At 42.0% G+C, this 21,772-nt stretch overlaps 1 protein-coding gene across 11 annotated transcripts in view; it reads left to right on the top strand.

Moving 5' to 3' along the window:
- ITPR1 (inositol 1,4,5-trisphosphate receptor type 1) overlaps positions 1–21,772 on the top strand; it is a 361,669-nt gene that overhangs the window by 29,849 nt on the left and 310,048 nt on the right. For all 11 annotated transcript variants that reach the window (XM_017870725.1, XM_017870723.1, XM_017870722.1 and 8 more), the window contains exon 4: positions 2,666–2,736. In XM_017870725.1, coding sequence (XP_017726214.1) covers positions 2,666–2,736 — 71 coding nt within the window. The remainder of the gene's footprint in view (positions 1–2,665; positions 2,737–21,772) is intronic.

Here is a 21,772-nt window from a genome sequence, read left to right as displayed (position 1 = left end):
ACATTGCAAACAAATTAATGATGAGTCCCTCCTGCCCTTTTAAAGTGAGGAGGGCTTCTTTTTGAACTTTGGGCTGCTAATACTTTATTGAGATGAATGCTTTATTTTCTCAGTTGCTTGCACATATTTGAGGATAGCAGTGTAAAATGGGATTGGAAAGAAAGTTTGACAACCCTTCCTGTTTTAATATTTTAGCATTTATGGAGGACCTGTTGTGGACTACAATGAGTGACTGCCAGTCGTTATGGGACTCACTGTGTAGCACTCCAGCCCCATCCCATTTATATAGATGATGATTACCTCCAAATGACTTCATCTACTGATTGAACTTTAGAACTCCAGTAGGATCTTGGAGGGCAAGTGTGTATGTGTGCACACTACTCAGTGGCATGCTTCTGAATTGCCTTTTTAGCTTGTTAAAAATAAAGGTTCAGTTTGGTGCAATAGCTAACACCTGTAATCCCAGCTTCTTGGGAGGCTGAGATGGGAGGATCGTTTGAGGCCAGGAGTTCAAGACCAGCTTTTAAGACCAGCCTGGGCATCATAGCAAGAACCCTGTCTCTTTAAAAAAACAAGGTGGGGGGATTCTTGGGCCTCATCCTATAGCACAGCTTTAGTAAGCTGGGTTGACAGAGTCCTGGTGTCAGTATATTTGGAAACAGTAAGTCTGATGAACATCCCCCTCATTAAGAATCCCTGAGACCAACTTTCATTTTACAGATGAAAAAACTGAGATCAGTAGGGGTAAAATGCCATAGTCATGATCATGCCGCTAGTAGGTGGCAGAGTGCCATCTACAATTCATTTGTCTTCTGAGCTCGACTGGGGCTCCTCTTACCACTTCCTCCCCATTTGAGAACTTGATGATTTATTTATTTATTTTTTTCTTGAGACGGAGTCTTGCTCTGTCACCAGGCTGGAGTGCAGTGGCGTGATCTCGGCTCACTGCACCCCCTGCCTCCTGGGTTCAAGTGATTCTCCTGCCTCAGCCTCCCATGGAGCTGGAACTACAGGTGCACACCACCATGCCCAGCTAATTTTTGAATTTCTAGTACAGACAGGGTTTTGCCATGTTGGCCAGAATGGTCTTGATCTCTTGACCTCATGATCCGCCCGTCTCAGCCTCCCAAAGTGCTGGGATTACAGGCGTGAGCCACCACACCTGGCCATGAGAACTTCATGATTTTTTAACCTAGCCCTACGTTGGATTCTGAGCCCACGCTGTCAAGCATTATGTTAGCTCTGGGGGCATTACTGTACTTACACTTACAGGAGCTCAGGGTGGGGGTTTTATATATGTATATTCTGCTCTTGATTTCTACATGAGAACTCAGGCCATTGGCTATACTGTGCCTCTTGTTGATACAGTGAGGTCTTGTGTTGTGAAGCTGAAGGAGGCAAACTGCTGGTGGGGTACCATGGACACTTTGATTTACCTACCAAATAAATACTGAGCTGCCAGCCTCAGGCTTCATGGAGCTGGTAGCCTGGTGTACCTTTGGAGTCTCCGTCAGTGAGGCTGTGAGGACAGAGAAGGAGAGGCAGAGAGTGTCTGGAGCAGGAAAGGCTTGGGGGGCTTTGTGGAGAAAGTGGGGCTCTTAATCTGAGTCCTGAAAGACAGGCAGGACTTTAGGAGATAAAAGGGAATGTTGGAGAATAGAACAGTAAGGGTAAAGGCTGAATATTTAATGGTACCTTGCATTTGGGATAAGAGGAGACAGCACAGATGAATGGAAGAACCCTGGAAAACCATAGCATGTTAGCTGGGAACAAGTGCAAGTTCTGTGGTCACTTGGAAGATTAGCCAGTTCTATCAGTACCAGTTTTAGGAGCTTGGACAAGTTGTGTAACTTCTCAGAGTCTCAGTTCCCTCATCTGTTCAAAAATATATTTTTAAGTGGTTCTTCTAAAAGAATTGTGCAAGTTAGACTTAGCAGTCAGGACTTTAAATACTGAGTCTTTATGTAATGTGGGCTTATTTATTTGTAATTTTTTTGTACTTTCCCCACTAGTTGCTTTTGATGCTCCAGAGTCCTTTCATGTCTTCATGAGTGTGCACTCATGGTTCTCTCCACCTGGAAATGCTCCCCTCTAGCCTCCCACATCTATTTCGACTCTTCCAGTAGTTCCATTAGAACTTCCTCTGTCTGCAGCTTCTCAGATGACCTCAGGCACAGTTCGCTTCTGGCTGTTATTTTTTTTCTTCCTTCTCTTACAGCCCTTAGATTGTATTCTCCTTATCAGTTTGTTCTTAAGGCTCCTGCACTAGCCTTGAGCTCCCAAAGGGCAAGGGCCTGGCTCATCTTCACCAGGCACAAAGTCAGCTCCTCAGCTACCCTTAGTTGAATGCAACGGCCCCTTGCTTTGTCTCGCGACTTCAGCCACCTTGCATGCTATACTCAAGTCTCCCATGGACGTGGTTATGGGAAAGGAGCCACAGAAAACAGTAGCTTAATGTGTCCTTCACAGAACAGAACCCTGGGCTTTTAGATTAGATTTAGATCCATGCATAGGAAGCCTCTAGTGTAAAGAGTTCCTGGCAGGAGAATATGGCAGTCTAAATGTTGCACAGGAAAAGCCCTGAGATATCTGATTTTTGCATGGTGCTAAGAGTTTCATTTTCATACACTTAACTTGACAGAGCATTTATCTGTCTTCTTTACAGCCTGGTTGATGATCGTTGTGTTGTACAGCCAGAAACCGGGGACCTTAACAATCCACCTAAGAAATTCAGAGGTAAGGTGGTAGCTTTCCTGGAGTGGTCACCTTGACTCACTTGAAAATTCATGAAGTGTGTTGGGGTGTGTGTGTGTGTGTGTGTGTATGTATGTTTATAAGCAAGATAGGCTTATTTACTTACTTTTTTTTTCAGAGTATGATTTCAGTTCTAAGCTTTACAACTTCTTGAAAAATGCATACATAAATTTACTATCAAGATTGTGATGTCTTTTACTGGGTCCTTAATTTGTCTATTGAATATGTGTTGACAAGTGCTAATTCAGTTTAAAGTCTTACATTTGTACAGATATTTCTTCAAACAAATAAGATTTATGGATCTAGTCCCAGGGAATAGTCATTATTTTAGCGGATCTCACTGTCCCTTTGGGGATGCTGATATTCTGAGATACCTTCTTTAAGAGGTGTCTAATGATACCTCACTGAACGTCTCACTGGAATGAAACGTTCTTAATTATTACGCTTTTTTTTTGAGTTAAAAGACGTAGGCAGGCTGGGTGCAGTGGCTCACACCTGTAATCCCAGCACTTTGGGAGGCTGGGGTGGGCAGATTCCTTGAGACTGGGAATTCGAGACCAGCCTGGGCAACATGGTGAATCCCTGTCTCTACTAAAAATACAGAAATTAGCTGGATGTGGTAGCATGTACCTGTAGTTCCAGCTACTCAAGGGGCTGAGGTTGGGAGGATCACCTGAGCCTGGGAGTGCCAGGCTGCGGTGAACCGAGATCTCACCACTGTACTCCAGCCTGGGCGACAGAGTGAGACCCTGTCTCAAACACAAAAACAAAGAAAAGGCATAGGCAGGGCAGCATTTCTACCCAAATTAGTTTTTTCTTTAGGCCTCCTGAATTTGGTATCTTTCTCCAAAGGTAACTGAGTTTACTGTAGGAGGTCTTTGAAGTACACTTGGTGTCTTAGATGATAAACATTTGTTTTTCTTTTCTGTTCTTGTGGTTGGTGGTCCTCAGCTCTAGCCACATATCAGGATTATCTGAGGAAGCTTTTAAATTAAATAGATGCTTGGGGCTCCACTGTAGAGCTTAGGACTTAGGGATCCACTGGAGAGCCCTAAGCATCTATTTAATAATTAATTTATTTATCAGTTAAGCTCAACTCTGGAATTAGGGCTGATTCTTTACAGCCAGGGTAGAAAAACCACTGGGTTAGGTATTTGACTGATGGCCTCAGTCCCAAAGGGCTCAAATGTTGCCATTTGCAGATTATATAATTCGAGTTCTAAGTTCTTATTGTTTAGTGGTTTAGAAACTGTTTGACTTTTTTGGATAAAAGCTAAATAAATTAGAATAAAATAGAACGCAGACGTTCAGATGGAGAAAACCCATTTGGAAGACATTTGGTGTTGAGTTGCATCCAGATGGTGTGAGGCTATCAGGAGAATGTTTTCACCTGAGGATGGGTGGGGTTGGGGAGGCTGTTTAAAAAAACAGAAAGAAAAGAGTTGTTGATAAAAGCTGTAAGAGGAACCCAAGGCGGCTATTGCCTCCACTGCCTTTTTCTTCTCAGTGCTTCTTTCATGTTTCCTTCCAAGACAAGACAAAATCTTGAGTGGTGCAGAAATGAAGATTTCGTCCAATGATCATAATTCAGTCACTCATAGAATTACTTCCCCACCGTGAATATTAAAAGGGACAAGATCAATTGACTGTGCCAGGCCCTGTGCTAAGCACTCTGCCTGCATCAGCTCAGGGAGCCATCCCTCCTTCGTAGGAAGAGATTGATACACTCGGAACTTAAGAACCTTGTCTGAGGTCACATGGCTGGTGACAGACGGAGTGGGAGCCATGGTTCTCAACTTTAGCTGCACAGGGAAATCACCTGGAGAACTCTCAGAAACACTGATATCTGAATCCAGATCAGGGATTTTGAGTTAACTGGACATTGGGATTTTTGAAAGCTTCTCAGGTGTTTCTCTTGTGCCACCAAGATGAAGAACCATGGCTAATGAAATCTAGGCTAATAAAACCTGGACTTAGTTATTCAAGGAAGAGCTGGTCTAGATTTGGCTTTTGCAGCTGAAACCAAGGGGAGGGGTATGCATCAGGAAGGCATTGCTTGGGTCCGGTGTGACCGCTTATCTTGTTCTATACACAGGCCTGGGGAGCTGGGAGATGAACCTGGGAGAGATTCTAATGTACTATATGAAGTTAACTAATGGCTATTTGTTTTTTACAAATATATGCACATAATTTAAAATTTTATTTTTTAAATCAACATATATTTATGATGTACAACATGAAGTTTTAAAATATGTATATATAGTGGAATGGTGAAATTGAGTTAATTCACATATACATTACCTCACATGCTTATTATTATTTTTGGTGAGAACATTTAAAAACTACTCTAAGTGAGTTTCAAGTATACTGTATATTGTTATTTGCTGTAATCACTATGTTGTACAATAGATCTCTGGAACTTATTCCTCCTAACTGAAATTTGTATCCCTTGGCCAACATCTCAATCCTCCACCCCAGTCCCTGGTGACCACCATTCTACTCTGTTTCTAGGAGTTCAATCTTTGTAGATTCCACATACAAGCAAGATAATGTGGTATTTGTCTTTCTGTGCCTGGCTTATTTCACTTAGTGTAATGTCCTCCAGGTTCATCCATGTTGTCACAAATGAACCAGGGGCTGTTTAAATACAGGGTTAGAATGTTAAAAATAAATAGGACTATAGCGAGGGAAGTCAGAGGAGATATGTTTTTCTGGCATGACTGTAAGGGTGCCTGGTGCTTGGATGTGTATGTGGTGGCTGATTTGAAGCGACTGTTTTGAGATAACAGTAATAGTCTGACAGAAGCTATTTGGAAGGAAGCAAACTCCTTTTATAGCCTGGCCTGGTTCTACAGGTGGTCACATGACAGTGACTTGATTTGTTGACTGCCTTTCTCCCTAAATTAAAAATAAAGGTTTCTGGGTTGTGAGCTGCTTTGTCCTTGTGGGAAAATCTGGTTCAAAACAAGCTCCGCTGCAGGCTTTGGGAATGTAGGTCAGGACTTCCTTAATTCCACGTGCTAAACCAGAGGCCCCCTGCACCCAGGTGAGGGGCCCAGGCAGCTCTGCCTTTGCAGGCTGCCTCAGTGCTGGAACGATCTGCTCCTCCACCGTGGAACTTGGGCAGTGAGTTTTAAAAAAATTTTCCAATGCATTCCTTCAACTGTGGTGCAGCATTCTTTGACATTTTTTTTTCTAAAATGAAGAAAAAGATCTCTCTTTTGGAAGCAATTGCTGCCTTTCCAAATATAAGTGTGTTTTGGAGCTGAAGTCATTTTGATGTTTAGAAATTGTGCATAGGGCAGTTGGGCAATTTGGAGGCATTTCTAGTCCATTTCCTCACGGACCCATTGCACTCTAGAGTTTAACAAACACATATGGAAAAGCGAGATGCTGGCAAGCAGCCGAATGGGATGATGGAGTCTTTATCTGAGCAATCAGCAGAGCTGCATGTAGTCATTTGGGTTTGCTCTTGCTTCCATTGTTTCCTTGCCAAGTTATTTCCTATATTGAGAACCATCATAACCTGTTCTTAAGTAAATGGAAATCCAAGGCCTGTTTATGCAGTATTCCCCATGGCTTCTGACTTTGCGTCTTTAATTTTGTGAGCTCCTGAGATCTGCAGCCCTAATGGTTAATAAAAGAGGCTGTTGGATCAGGCTTCCTGGTTCGTATCCAAGTTCCATGAATTCTTTGCTGTGTGACCCTGAACAGATTACTTCACCTTTGCGAACCTTGGTTTTCTTACCTGTAAAATGGGAGAGGGTCATAGGCTCTATCTCATAAGGTCATTGAGAAGATTAATTGTGTGTTAAGAATTTGGTACTGGGGGAGCCTGACCCTTAGTTAAGAGTTTGGTAAGACTTACTCTTTTCTTTGTGTTCCCTGTACTTAGTACAGAGCCTGGTACTTGTAAATCTCATATTTAATTATATGAGAATAATTATATATTGCTATTCTTTTTGTCTTCAAATTGTTTGTGGGTGGGGACATGCACATGAACCCTGGGCTTGGATTTGAACCCCATTGCCCCTGTGTACAAGCTAAGTAACCTTGATAGTTTACATAATATTTCTCAGCTTGTTTCCTCACCTGTGAAATAGGGTCAAACAATTCCATCCTTATAAAAACAATATGCATAAAGAGCCGAATAGAGTGCTTAGTACACAGTAGTTGTTCAATGAGTGGTTGCTGTTAATTTTCACAGTAGATGTGGAAGAGTTCAACATTGAACATACTTGCTTTTTTTTCTCTGATGGTTGAAAGTACATTTCCAAAGTGAATTGCTTTTTTGTGTGTGATTTCCTTGAATATATCTCTTCCCTCTAACTTTCTCTGTAGAAAGAAAAGGTTGGCTGCACGTGTGTTTCACATAAGCCACATCTTTTTCATCTGAATGAATTTTGAACAATATCATTGTCCTCATAAATGATGAGAAGAGCTGAGACTTAGAATAATGCAGCAACTTTAGTTCTTTTATTAATGTGGTACCATTTTAAAGCCCCATTGTCCATGGAAGGTAAGGCAGAACCTCTTCTACTCCCTGATTTGTGTTGTCTTTGCCCATAACCTTGAAAGAACAGAGAAGGCGAACATCAGATTGAAACAGGGAATAGAAACTTGGTTAGTGAATTCCTTTCTCTGTATTATCTTTTCCTCTTCCCACTTTTACCAGTCCCTCCCCCTGCTCCCTGGTGCTAAATGTAAAGGCATCTTCTACAAAGAAAAGGTGGAAACTAACAGCCAGTCTTCATTTTGCTCCCAGAATCTCTGCTCTTTTTAAATATAAATCACCTCCAGGGTTGTTGGGAACTGGACCTTTGGGCAATTAGATAGACTTTAGTGTTGATCATGCCATTATTGCATAAGATTGGGGCAGTAGTCAGGCTCTTGCTTTCAAAACCTGATCTTTGTTCATATCAAGAGGCCAGTCATGACTCCAAATTCTTGACGTTGGACAGATGTTACCGTATCAATAATATCAAAGTGTGTGGCTTTTAACCTTACAGGGAGCCCCTTAGTTTCAGAATAAAAGCTGCTTGAAGGGGAATTTACAGTTCAAAATGAGAAGTTGGGGCAGGAAAAAATGATATATAATATATATAAACAGTTGCAGTGAAGACAACAAATTACATCAATATGTAGTGAAAATCTTTAAGGAACTTGTTTAATGTAATTTGTTGTCTTCACTGCAACTGTTTATATATAAATAGAAGCAAAGCAGGTGAAATTTCTTCCTACCTAGTATAAAACCTGGCCTACTGGGGAAAAGTAGATGAGGATGCTTCTCATGTCCTAATCTTTCGCTGTGCACACCCCCTGAGACCAGAGCACATCTATTTGGTACCTGATGCCATTTGAGATGACAAGAGTTACGAGCTGGCCCAGTGCCATGTGACTTATGAGTGTCGTAGCCAGAGCCCTCTTTCAAAGGCTGGGCCCAGTGCTTTTCTTCCTTTGTAGTTTTATAGAGACAAGGTCTCACTCTGTTGTCCAGGCTGGAGTGCAATTGTGTGGTCATGGCTCACTCATTTTGACCTCCTGGGTTCAAACAATCCTCCTTCCTCAGTCTCCCGAGTAGCTGGGATTACAGACATACCCTTCATGCCTGACTTCTTTTCAAATTTTTGTAGAGATGGGGGTCTTGCTATGGTGCAAGTCTTGCAGGCTGGTCTTGAACTCATGGCCCAAGCCATCCACCACCTTGGCCTCTCAAATTGCTGGGATTACATAGTATTTCTCAGCTTGTTTCCTCACCTATGAAATAGGGTCAAACAATTCCATCCTTATAAAAATAATGTGCATAAACAGCCGAATAGAGTGCTTAGTACACAGTAGTTGTGTACTAAGTAGTTGTGTTCTGGTGTGAGCCACTGTATCCTGCCACACTTAATACACTTTTAGCCATTGCCCCGACCAGCTGTGGGGTGCGCAGTATGCTACTTACAGTAGAATGAGTCCTGTTTGTAGTACAAATGAGGGTCTGGCCTGGGGCAGTATAATCCAGTTTCTGGGCATTTCCAGAGTAAAATGTTGGTGAAAGACCCCTGGTTCCTCAACATATGCCCGGCTAGAAATAATGACAGGTGAGTATTGTGCGGTCACCATGATACTGGCATGGAGAAGAGTATGTTGCTTGGCTATAACGAGCCACTCTTGGACTTAAAGCATGGCCATGAACTTGAGGATCAGACTCGTGGCCTTTTTATTTTTATTGGAGCCTTCTTTCCCCAGTCCCAGAGTGCTGGCACTGTGTTAACCCCTTCTAGTAGGGGGCTGGTGGATTTAGTAGGATTATTTTATTGAGAGAGAGAAGGGTTTCACATCTCCTTCAAGCTCTTTGTAATTGACTTTGAAACCTCCCAGCAGCTTAGGAAGGGTCCTCAGATAAGAATGGCATTTTTCATGGTTGAGCTATAAGAAACACTTGAGTGTCAGTAGCCTGCTTCTCTGATCTTGGTCTTGCCTGCAATTTAGGTTAAATGTAGGGGAAAGAGCAACCTCTGGATGCCAGAGCTAGCATCCAGCCCAGAATCTGTCATGAACAGCTCCAATATCTTTTTTTTTTTTTTGAGACGGAGTCTCACTCTGTCGCCCAGGCTGGAGTGCAGTGGCCGGATCTCAGCTCACTGCAAGCTCCGCCTCCCGGGTTTACGCCATTCTCCTGCCTCAGCCTCCCGACGCCCGGCTAGCTTTTTGTATTTTTTTTTTTGTAGAGACAGGGTTTCACTGTGTTCGCCACGATGGTCTCGATCTCCTGACCTCGTGATCCGCCCTTCTCGGCCTCCCAAAATGCTGGGATTACAGGCTTGAGCCACCGCGCCCGGCCAGCTCCAATATCTTAGAGAAGTCATTTCATCTCTCTCAACTTCAGTTTCCCCACCTGTTAAATGGGGTTTTCCCAAGATTTCATGCAGCTTGAAACTTTGCTATTAGTGGCGGAAACAGGCAGGTTCATGTTGGAAGCCTTGTGCTGTCCAGAAGGTTCTTATTTCTTTGGGATTACAGGTCTCTTTGTCAAGATAGTTGAGTGCCAGTAATAGCCAGGCCTTAACTTTACCCTTAGGCCAGATGAGGACACAGGCAGGGTCTTGGGTCACAAAGTTCATCTGGGGTGGCTGTAACAAACTCACCGGCTTAGCTTTCTTTCAGACCACTCTCCTTTGCTGCACATTGTTTTAGTTGTTGCTAAGCAACAGTATTCTTTCATTTTTTTCTTTTGGCAAGGCGTCGAAGGAATGAATCCATATCTTAGTTTTAAATACCCTCCTGCAAAGGGGAGGGCCTAACTTAAATTTTGTTTGTGCTTTTGATTCTAATCCATGACAGGCCTTTCGCAGTAGGGGTTTAGGACTTACTTTCTGCCTGTCTTGTTAAATAAGGCAGAAAAATCCGTCTATTTAAGGTGCTTGTCAAGTATATGCCTCAAGGCATATTGAAGGTTTCAAGAGTATGTGCAGCTGCCTTGTAGGAGAGTCTCCTGCAACTTGTTCTGTATTCACAAAATCAATTCAAATTTAATAAAAAGATTAATAGTTTTTTATACTCTTCATTTCAGATTTACTAGTTTATCTCAATCTTGGACCAACAGACTCCATTTAAAGGGAACAAAACTGTAATTTAAGTCAATTCCCTGGGCAACATAGAATGCTCACTGTGTGTTACACAATCACTGGGGATGGTGCCTGCTGCCTGATTATGCTGGAGTCCCACACACTGCAGCGTATCCCTCACTGGATTTCTGCCTACTTGCTTCAGGCTGTGAGATGCATGTCTGAAGGCTCTTGGTACCCTGAAAATGAGGATAAGGGAATTTGTGTTTACTTTGATGCCCTGGATCTATTCTTTTTTGCATACCTGAGTCACCCTGGAAAGCAGACCTCAGACCCCTCTTTTGTAATCATTTACCCTTATAATTTAGTTGCTAATGGAGAACATTTTCAGCTCTATGTGCATAAAATGCTTCTAGTGCAATAAGTAAGTTTACCTTGTCCTCTAATTGAATCACAGTATTGCTTTTGGGACTTCCTCCATTGAGGGTGAAATTGATTTGGAAATCTCAGCAAGCGTAATGGGGTCATATTGTCATATTGTTACATGGTTCTCCTGAAAGCAGTATACTGTGGTTGATTAAGGACTTTTTCTTTTGGCAAAGGGTTTTATAATCCTGTCTTCAGAGCATTGATGAAGATGTGTGGTAAATCACTTGAGCTTATGATAACTCTTTTCCTTTCTTGTTTGACAAGTGAGAACATTAGAGAGATTTAGAAAGTCTCCTGGGGTCAAAGAGCAATCCTGTGCCAAAACTGAGGTTGGGACACAACCCCAGTTTCTACTCACACTGTCTTTTAGACTACTGTGTTTGAGCCATGAATGAAAAAATTTTTTTGACTCCATCACCCTGTGTAATTAATGATAACCTAATTTTTATAAATGCAAATAATAGTGAATACCTTGTTTAGTGCTAACAGATATTAGTGAATATAATCTATTTAATATGCTTTACATACACTCATTTATTTAATCCTCATAACAACCCCATAAGTAAGGCAGGTACTTTTCTACAGATGAGGAAACTGACATATAAGATGTTTGGTGTCAGGTCCAAGATCACATAGCTAGAAGTGGCAGAGCTGCGATTTGAACCCAGTCAATCTGATAACCAGAAATCCTCCTCTTAACATCTACCCTAAACTGCCTTTAGAAGTGGACTGGCCTTGAAATATTCTTTGACAAAAATTACCCAATTTCTTAACTTCCACCTCTGCAACCCCAAAATATGTCGTGAGCTGCATTGACACAGGAGCAAATGTCTGTAGACAAGAGGGGCATGCTAACTGCCTACTTAACAATCTTGAGTATAATGTTTATCACAGTCTGATAAATACACAGCTACTGTTTTCTCCTTGCCAGATTTTGGAGCACTCAAAGGGACCAAATCTTGCCCTGCACTCCTGGCTCAGCACCTGGCACAATGTTGGTCCTTCTTTAAATACTGGTTGACAAGGAATTGGTATTTTTTTCTGATATGATTTTGACTGCTCCCAGTTCTAACAGTGTTTTCGCTGACATTTTAAGTTGAATGGCCGCTGATCTTTTTACACTGATTCCTTAATGCTGCCCTGTAATCTTGCTCCAAACTACCTGAGCCTGTTACTCTTGAAAAGCTTTCCTGTAGGCTGGGCATGGTGGCTCATGCCTGCAATCCCAACACTTTGAGAGGCCAAGGTGGAAGGATGGCTTGAACCTAGGAGTTTGAGACCTTTCTGGGCAACAAAGTGAGATCCTGTCTCTACAAAAAATGAAATTAGCCAAGCGTGGTGGTGGTCACGTGTGGTCCCTGCTACACGGGAGGCTGAGGCAGGAGGATTGCTTGAGCCCAGTAGGTTGAGGCTGCAGTGAGCCATGTTTGCACCATGTCTGGGCAACAGAGCCAGACCCTGTTTCAAACAACAACAACAACAACAACAACAACAACAACCCCTAAAACTTTCTCGTAGTTGACTTGTCTTCTCCTTGGAAAGTGGATCTTATTGGTCTCATTCTCTGAAACTCCTTGACTCTTAATGTTTGATCTTTTTCTCTCTTTCATGCCTATAGTTTTGAGATTCCTTGGCTGCATTCAGTACATTAGCATGAAAAACAAATAATTGTTAAGTACCTTCCTCCTTTGTGCTTGGCTTTCTGACAGGGTCATGCATGCTTTTGTTCTTGACCATTGGAGCACACTGTGACATGGGTACTGTTATTGTCCCCATTTTACGGTTGGGCACCCTGAACCCACAGAGGGTTTGGAATCAAGGTGGACCTAGGATTTGAACCCATGTCTGGAGGATCGCAGAGTGTCTGCCACTTAAGTGAAATCATAGAGTCGTGCTGCTCAGAAAACACTTGAGGCTTCTGATGTCCTAGGTTCCACTTTTAAAAGGCATATTGCTTGGTGGGAATAAAGCTAATGCAGGGGTAACTTGGCGGCCAGGTCTCCATTTGGTATTGAATGATGACATTTTAGATTAGCTCCAGCAACAACATTTCTCACCAAAGTTGCTGCACAGACTCCTCACCTGTTTCTGTAATTCCACCTTTGCCTTCTTTGTGTCTGAGTGTGGACACCTCCTCCAGTCCACCATTTACTGCAGCTAGGGGAATCAGCACAGATCTGAAGATGTCACTCAGCTGCTTGGAACCTCTTAATGGTTCCCCAGTTGTGCTCAGGATAAAGACACATTTTCAGGGTTCCCAGCAGTCTGCGTGAGTCACCACTGCTTACCTGTCAGCCTCATCTGCAGTAACCCCTCCAGGTTCTGTGTTCCAGCCAGATGGATTGACTTCCTTCTGGCAGTCAGCATACTTGCTCTATACTCTGTCCTTTTTCTTCCGTCTGAAATATCTCCCTATCTCTGTTGTTCCTTCCTGGACCCCCCAATCTTTCTAATGCCCACTCAACCTTCAAATCTCAGGCATCTCCTCTGGGGCACTTTTACTGAACCTTCGTGTGCAGACAAGCAGCTGCTCCTTTTGCACAGACTCTGACGCCAGACCCTGTGGGTTTGACTCTCAGCCCTGCTTTTTACTGGTCATGTCATCTCAGATGTATTACTTAACCTCGCAGTGCCTCCATTTCCTCATCTGGAAAAATGGAGACATTATTTTATGTGCCTCATGGGGTTTTTATGAGGATTAAATGAGTTAATCTGTGTAAAGCACTTAATAGACTTAATGGACTACCTGGCCCATATTAAATACCATAACACTGCTAATTTTTGGTTTTGACTTTTAACTTGCTGGTTTTGACTTAGCCCTTCCCCCCTACTGCATTAACTGTGAGGACAGAAACCATGCCTGTCTCCTTGAGGCTTTGCACAGGTTCTGGACTATATTAGACACTAAAATGTTTGCGGAATGAATGAGAAGAGACCTCTAAGGCATTGCTTCTGAGACCTGACTGCGTACAGGAACCACCTGGAATCTTGTTAAAATGTAGATTCTAATTAGGTAGGTCTGGAGTGAGACCTGAGATTCTGCACTTTTTAATTTATGTTTATTTTTATTTTTTGAGATAGGGTCTTGCTCTGTAGCTCAGGCTGGAGAGCAGTGGTGTAATCAAGGCCCACTGCAGACTTGACTTCCCAGGCTTAAGTGATCTTCTCCCCTCAGCCTCCTAATCTTGAGTAGCTGGGATTACAGGCGTGTGTCGCCACGTCCAGCTAATTTTTGTGTTTTTTTGTAGAGACGGGGTTTCGCCATGTTACCAAGGCCGGTCTCAAACTCCTGGGCTCAACTGATCCTCCCGCTTTGTCCTCCAAAAGTGTTGGGATTACAGGCATGAACCACGGCACCCTGCCGAGATTCTGCATTTCTAACAAGTTGTCATGCTCCTGCAAGGCTCTCATGAGCCACTGACTCTTGTCTTCCTTTATTTTAGGGCTGTCGTTATAGAAGACAGATGTTCTGAGCCCAGAGCAATAGAGAATGAGGGCTAGTGGATCAGAGTGCCCAGAGGTAGAATTTGAGGCTTAAGGAACTTAATTCTGACTGTTAGTGCTGAGCAGTTACTCAAAGAAGAGGCCTGCTTCAAATTACTGAGTTTCCCCTGATTCAAACGGGGCTGACCATGTGTCAGGGATTTTGCAGAGGGAATTTCTGCTCTGGGACAGAGGTTAGATGAATGATTCCATTTGACTCTGTGTGTTTTCCCACCGAAGGACCCAGCTGTTCTTTCTGTTTTTGCTTCCTGTGGAAACCCTATGGTTGGGAGCATTGGGTCAATAAACAGCTGGGGAGAGCACAGATACACTGGAGACAAAAAGCTCTCTGGAAACTGAATGGGTTCAATCCAATTGGTAGAGAACATTAGTGGAAAGATGGCATTATTGAATATTTGAAAACATGAACAAACAGAAAAAAACAATAGCTTTCTAAGTCAAGGTCCTGCCGAATCTGGTAATGAGTGGGTAGGATGTCCTGGGAAGACACTAGAGCATGGTAGTTAGGAGCACAGGCTCTGGAGTCAAACATGGGTTCAAGTCCCTGCCCTGCTCTTCCTAGTTATGTGACCATGGGCAAGCCATTTAACCTGTCTATGCCTGAGTTTCCCCACCTGGCTGCCATGATGAATAACACTGTGGAGCTGATAGGCTTGTGTGAGGATGAGTCAGTGCGTGTGTAACACAGCAGATACCTGCAATACAGCCTCAGCACTCACTGAAGAGTGGCTGTTGTGACTGAATTTGCAATTAGCAGCTTTCGGGACATCTCTTAGGAAGATCAGAAATGGCCTTTGCCATCTTGTAAAACATCGTTAAGTCTGTTTTAAAAACTCAGTCCGTGGAGTATACAAAGGAAGCCATAGCCAGGCAGACTTTAGCCTTCCTGAATTTTTTATATTTTATTGAGTGGGCCTGGTAACCAGCTATGACAGAGCTTGGGGCTATTAGAAAAGAAGCCATCAGGTCTTTTCTCTCCTCACACAAGCCTTGATCACAGCCTCAGTTACTGATGGGTCATTTGCTCGAGATGGTAATCCTGCCTTCTGTATAGAATTACAAGCCTAGCCAGAAAGGAAGTTGTGTTTATCTTACCCCAAACAGCAGGCATTCCAGTGACTCTTGACAGACAGGAGGAAGATATTGCCAATCTGCTCTTTCCCAAAAGCTGCCCTTCCCTGCCCCCCACACGCTCCTTGCATGTTGGGAGAGGTTTCTGCCAGCCAGCCTGCCAAGTGGCATTCTCTCCCGGGCTTTGAGGGCAGTTGCATTTGCAGAAAGGATGTCCAGAGGCTACTTCTTTTTCTCTTTTAACAGATTTAGGGGATACAAGTGCAGTTTTGTTACTTGGATGTATTGTGTAGTGGTGAACTTTGGTCTTTTAATGTACCCATGGCCCTGGTAGTGAACATTGTACCCAATGGGTAATTTTTCAACCCGTACCACCCCTACACCTTTTGGAATCACCAGTGTCTATGATTCCCCTCTATATGTCCATGTGTACCCATTGTTTAGCTCCCCCAGCAGCAGCTACTTCCATGTTATGGACCAAGGTGGAGGCCTCTCTCCCCAAGGTGAGAGGTCAGCCTGGCTCTTATAGAAGGCAAAAATTGTGCTTATTCTCATTGGCACTGGCTTGGGAGAGGTAAGTGGAGAGGGGCAATAGATGTGAAGGAAAGAATACATCTCTTCAAAGAATCCACCTGTTTTCCTTTCCAAAACAATAACTGGAGGTCAGTGTAGAAAAACTCCAACTTGAGCAGTTGCAGTAATTGAGAAAATAAGTTGGGCAATTATTCTTCTAACTAAGATTTAAAAGTTCCTTTCTTCGTCTGGTATTTTTCCGGGTACATTTGAGTTCCAATTTGGGTGCTTCTGAAATGTCTGGATGTTTTGTGCTGCTAAAATTATATGTGTCTAAAAATGTTATCAGTGATGACACTTATATATAAGCTCGCTTGGACTTATGCTAGCAAATTTCTGTGACTAAGGTCCTCTCCTCCCCCCATAACCATTCCCAGAAACGTGGCATTTGAGGTAAAGGTAGGAAATAGAATAACCCAACTTAGGTTAAGCAATCAAGTGGAGGACTATCACTTGAGAACTTTGCTTCGCTCTTGTCGACAAAGAATACTGGGGTTTTGTTGCCATAGTTTCAGTGAAAAATTTGACCTTAGCTACAATAACATACAGTTAGAAAGAACCAGCTAATCGGTTTTCTAAAATTAGTGTTCTCTAGTACATAAACCAGTAGGAACAGAGTATTTAATTAAATATTATACAAGGATATAAAAGCCCAAGGGAATGCGGTCCCTTGATCTGGGCGGGGGGGAGGGAGGAACACCCACAGTGCTCTTTAGCTGGTCTCTTGGCAAGCTAACAAGAACTTTACTTGCTTTGAAAAATGTTAGTATTGATTTTATTTTCAGATCTGTCAGGAATGAATTTATACAGCTTGCTGAGAGAGCAAAATAAAGCATTCAGCATTATTTCTAGTTGTCCCCGACAGGGTACAAACTAACAAGGCAAGATGTGAAAATGATGTTGGGCCAGGATTCTGATAAGGACACTTGTTGGTGATTTTCTAGATGGCTTGATGTGAAGGAGAGTTATTTTATTTATTTATTTATTTATTTATTTATTCGTTCATTCATTCATTTATTTATTTTGAGATGGAGTCTCGCTCTGTTGCCCAGGCTGGAGTGCAATGGCACTATCTCGGCTCACTGCAAACTCCGCCTCCCAGGTTCACGCCATTCTCCTGCCTCAGCCTCCTGAGTAGCTGGGACTACAGGCGTCCGCCACCAAGCCCGGCTAATTATATTTTTTGGATTTTTAGTAGAGATGGGGTTTCACTGTGTTAGCCAGGATGGTCTCGATCTCCTGACCTTGTGATCTGCCTGCCTCGGCCTCCCAAAGTGCTGGGATTATAGGCGTGAGCCGCTGCGCCCAGCCAGGAAAGTTTTTTTCTCTCCAAAATTTGGGCATTTTAAAGCAACTAATTTCTAGACTCTTGTTCCTTTGAATGCCTAATGTGTGATTAGGTGGGACCAGCATCTCCTTGTTCTGAGTACAGCTATATCTGCCTCCCCCAAATCCACAGGCCATAAGCAATAATCTGTGTGAAGATTATGTAAAATCTGACATCTCTTTTCATCTGCTTATTAAGAGCCCCAGCAGCAGCAACTCTTTCTGACAGTGGCTGGAAATGTCATCAATATTATGTGAACTTAGAAAGCGGTGGTACCACTTGTGGAATGAAGTGGCTTCCAGATTTTGTAATTTCAGGACCAAGAGGTTTCTGGTCCTTCGATGACACTCTTCTCTGATTTTATTATCACCTGCCCTGGAGGGTGTAGAGGTGCAATTGAGTTGAATTGTTTGCCAGGTTTATCACCAATTGGAAACATTGCTCTGGGTTTTCTTGAACTTCTATTGTTGTATCTCCTTGTCAATTACATATTGATACAGTTTCTTAATTTCAGTTTTATGGTTTCAGCTTTTTAATTGGACTTTAAGATAACTATTTAATAGAATTGGAAGGGTGAGGTATATTTAAGGGAGTATAAATGTTTTGTTTGACGTTTTACAATTTTGCATGTTTCTGTAGTGGCATCTCAACTGTTGCAATGGAAAATATGTCCTTGGCAAGACTTTTAGAAACACAGCCCCAAAGGTCATTGGATTGTGCAAGCTTTTTGACTATTTACAAGGTCACCTACCTTCACCTACCTGAAGGAATAGAAATGCTCCCTGCCCTTAAGGAATTTGCAATTTTATGAGGAGAGATGAGTGAGAACTACTTTGTGGATTATTCTTGGAGAATGTTGAATCCCAGACAAGCTTCTAGTCTCCTGGTGTTCATTGTTTTTATCTATGCCATCAGATCACTGTGGCCAAATAATTTGAATTCATGTTAATAATAGCTTACGAAAAATGCAGTACGAGAGCTTGCTGGAAAAGTGACAGCATGCATTTTAAATTACTTCTAGTTGACCTGGCTTTCGTTACCCAAATATCCACAGGCCCTTCCATGAATATGGATAATTGAGTTGATATTTAGCAAATACCATTAAAGAGGTTAGATGTGTCAGGTTGGTTGTTGGAATGGTGAACTAGTCAGGACTCTTGATTTTGGTTGATAGCTTAAACTAACCTAAACAAAACGGGGATTTTTTGGGAGGTCAAACAATCCCAGATGAACAGCTGAATTGCATGAAGGACAGGAGTGCAGCAGGAGCTCAGGAAAACACAGATTCAGGCATTTGAGTGCTGTCAGCAGCCTACATCCATATCTTGTGTCTTCTTTCTGTGCGTCTTTTACTTTGGTTTCTTGTCCTTCCTCTTCTGGTTTTGGTATCAAGGTTATACCACACTGAAAACGAGTTGTGGAGTGTTTCCTTTTTTTATTCCCTAGGGGAGTTTGTGTAATATTGGAATTATCTGTTCCTTGACAGTTTGGTAGAACACGTGAGTAAAGTCATCCCAGCCATCTGTTTTCTTTATGTCAAAATTAACTACTGATTCACATTCCTTATGTCTTTTAAGGGCTATTTCTTCCTGAGTAAATATTGAAAGGTCTGTTTTTCTAGAAATTTACCCATGTCATCTAAGTTTTCAAGTCTGTAGTCTCCTTTTATTATTTTGTTCCTGGATCGACTGGTTTTGTCCTTGTGGTAGGCTGAAGAATGGCCCCTGAATATCTTCATTCTAGTATATGTTACCTGTGAATATGTTACCTCATATGGTATAGGGACTTCACAGATGTGATTAAGGCTCTTGAGATGGGGAGAGTGTCCTGGATTTCCAGGTGTGCCTGATCACAAGGGTCCTTATAGGAGAGAAGCAGGAGGATTCGAGTTAATAGGAGATGCGAGGATAGAAACAATAGATTGGAGTGATGCAGCCATGAGCCAAGGAATACAGGAAACTGGAAAAGTCAAGAAAATGGATTATCTCCTGAAGTCTCCAGAGGAATGCAGCCCTGCCGATACCTTGATTTTAGACTTCTTACCTCCATGACTTTGAGAGTAGATTTGTGTTGCTTTAAGCCACTACGTTTTTGGTTATTTGTTATAGCATCGGTAATAATACAGTAATAATTGTCCTAATATTGTTTATTTGTGCATTCTTTTTTTTCTTGAATGAGCACTGATCCATGTTTTTTCTGTCTTATTACTCTTCAAAGAAACAAATTTTGGCTTTATTAATTCTTTCTGCAGTAGGTTAGTTTTGAAGTTCATTAATGTTTGCCTTTGTTTTATTATTTTCTTCTTTTTCTTTAGGTTTATTTTGTTCTTCCTTTATTCTTTTACATTAGATAATCAATTTACAAATATGACTTCTCAAATTGTAATGTTAAGCATCTTAACCTACAAATTCCCTTAAAGTATTGCCTTAAAGTTAAACAAATTTACAAGGAAAAAACCAAACAACCCCATTAAAAAGTGGGCAAAGGACATGAACAGACACTTCTCAAAAGAACACCTTTATGTGGCCAAGAAGCATGAAAAAAATCTCAACATCATTGATCATTAGAGAAATGCAAATCAAAACCACAATGAGATACCATCTCACGCCAGTCAGAATGGTAATTATTAAAAAGTCAGGAACAACAGATGCTGGTGAGGTTGTAGAGAAATAGGAATGTTTTTACACTGTTGATGGGAATGTAAATTAGTTCAATCATCGTGGAAGACAGTGTGATGATTCCTCAAAGACCTAGAATCAGAAATACCATTCGACCCAGCAATCCCATTCCTGGGTTTAAACCCAAGGGAATATAAATCATTCTGTTCTAAAGATGCATGCACATGTATGTTCATTGCAACACTATTCACAATAGCAAAGACATAGAATCAACCCAGATGCCTATCAGTGATAGACTGGATAAAGAAAATTTGGTACATATATACCATGGAATCCTATGCAGCTATAAAAAGGAAAAAGATCATGTCCTTTGCAGGGACATGGATGGAGCAAACTAACGCAGGAACAGAAAACCAAATATTGCATGTTCTCACTTATAAGTGGGAGCTGAACAATGAGAACACATGGACACAGGGAGGGGAACAACACACACTGGGCCCTTTTGGAAGATGTGTGGGGGAAGGAAGAGCATCAGAATAAATATAATGCATGCAGGGCTTAATACCTAGCTAATACGTTGATAGGAGCAGCAAACCACCATGGCACATATTTACCTATGTAACAAACCTGTACATCCTGCACATGTATCCCAGAACTTAAAATTTAAAAAAAATTTTATGTATGCATATGAAATAATTATAAACATTGACTTCAAAAAATTGCCTTAGTTTCATCCTACACATTTTGACATGCAGTATTTTTCTTATTGAGTTGTAATTATTTTCTTATGTCTGTTATTTTTTATACCTATGAGTTATTTAGAAGTATTTTTATAGTTCTGATTTTAAGGGATGTTTCTAGTTCTCTTTTTTGAAAAAATGTTTTACAACTTAGTTGTGTGTTGGTCAGATAATATCTTTGTTTTATCAGTCCTTTACAACTTGAGAGGCTTGCTTTGTGGCCTAGCATGTTATCAAATTTTATGCGTCTTCTACTGTGCTTGAAAGAATATATGTATATTTCTGGCTGGGCGCGGTGGCTCAAGCCTGTAATCCCAGCACTTTGGGAGGCCGAGGCGGGTGGATCACGAGGTCAGGAGATCGAGACCATCCTGGCTAACATGGTGAAACCCCGTCTCTACTAAAAAATACAAAAAAACTAGCCGGGCGAGGTGGCGGGTGCCTGTAGTCCCAGCTACTCCGGAGGCTGAGGCAGGAGAATGGCGTAAACCCGGGAGGCGGAGCTTGCAGTGAGCTGAGATCTGGCCACTGCACTCTAGCCTGGGTGACAGAGCGAGACTCCGTCTCAAAAAAAAAAAAAAAAAAAAGAATATATGTATATTTCTAATCTTAGATACAGTGTGCTATATATGAGTTTGTTAGGTTTTTTATCTCCTTGATCTATCCAGTGTTGAAAGACATTTGTTAAAATTTTCTTTTCTTTTCTTTTTTTTTTTGGGGGGGCTTGTGGAACTATTCCTGATTATGGTGGTGGTTGCATGAATTTATGTGTATGTTAAAACTCATAGAACTGTATACGGTGCTATGGTTTGACTGTCCTCTCCCAAAACTGAGGTTGGAACTTGGTCTCCAATGTGGCAGTGCTGAGAGGTGGGGCCTTTAAGAGGTGATTCATTCATGGACTAATGGATTTAATGGGTTAATGGATTAATGAGTTATCATGGAAAGAGAACTGATGGCTTTATAAGAAGAGGAAGAGGGACATTAGCATGCTCAGCCCCATCGTCATGGGATACCCTGTGCTGCCTAGGGACTCTTTAGAGAGTCCTCACCAGCAAGAAGGCTGTCACCAGATGTGGCCTCTGGACTTGGATCTTCTTACCTTCTATAACTTAAGAAATAAATTTCTTTTCCTTACAAATTACCTAGTTTTAGGTATTCCGTTATAAGCAATGGAAAGCAGACTAAGATGCAAAAAAAAAA

The sequence above is a fragment of the Rhinopithecus bieti genome, unplaced genomic scaffold, assembly GCF_001698545.2.
Source record: "Rhinopithecus bieti isolate Rb0 unplaced genomic scaffold, ASM169854v2 scaffold_5101, whole genome shotgun sequence".
In the NCBI taxonomy this organism is placed as follows: domain Eukaryota; kingdom Metazoa; phylum Chordata; class Mammalia; order Primates; family Cercopithecidae; genus Rhinopithecus; species Rhinopithecus bieti.
The sequence above is the reverse complement of the archived record's forward strand: the minus strand, read 5'-3'. Positions and strand labels throughout refer to the sequence as shown.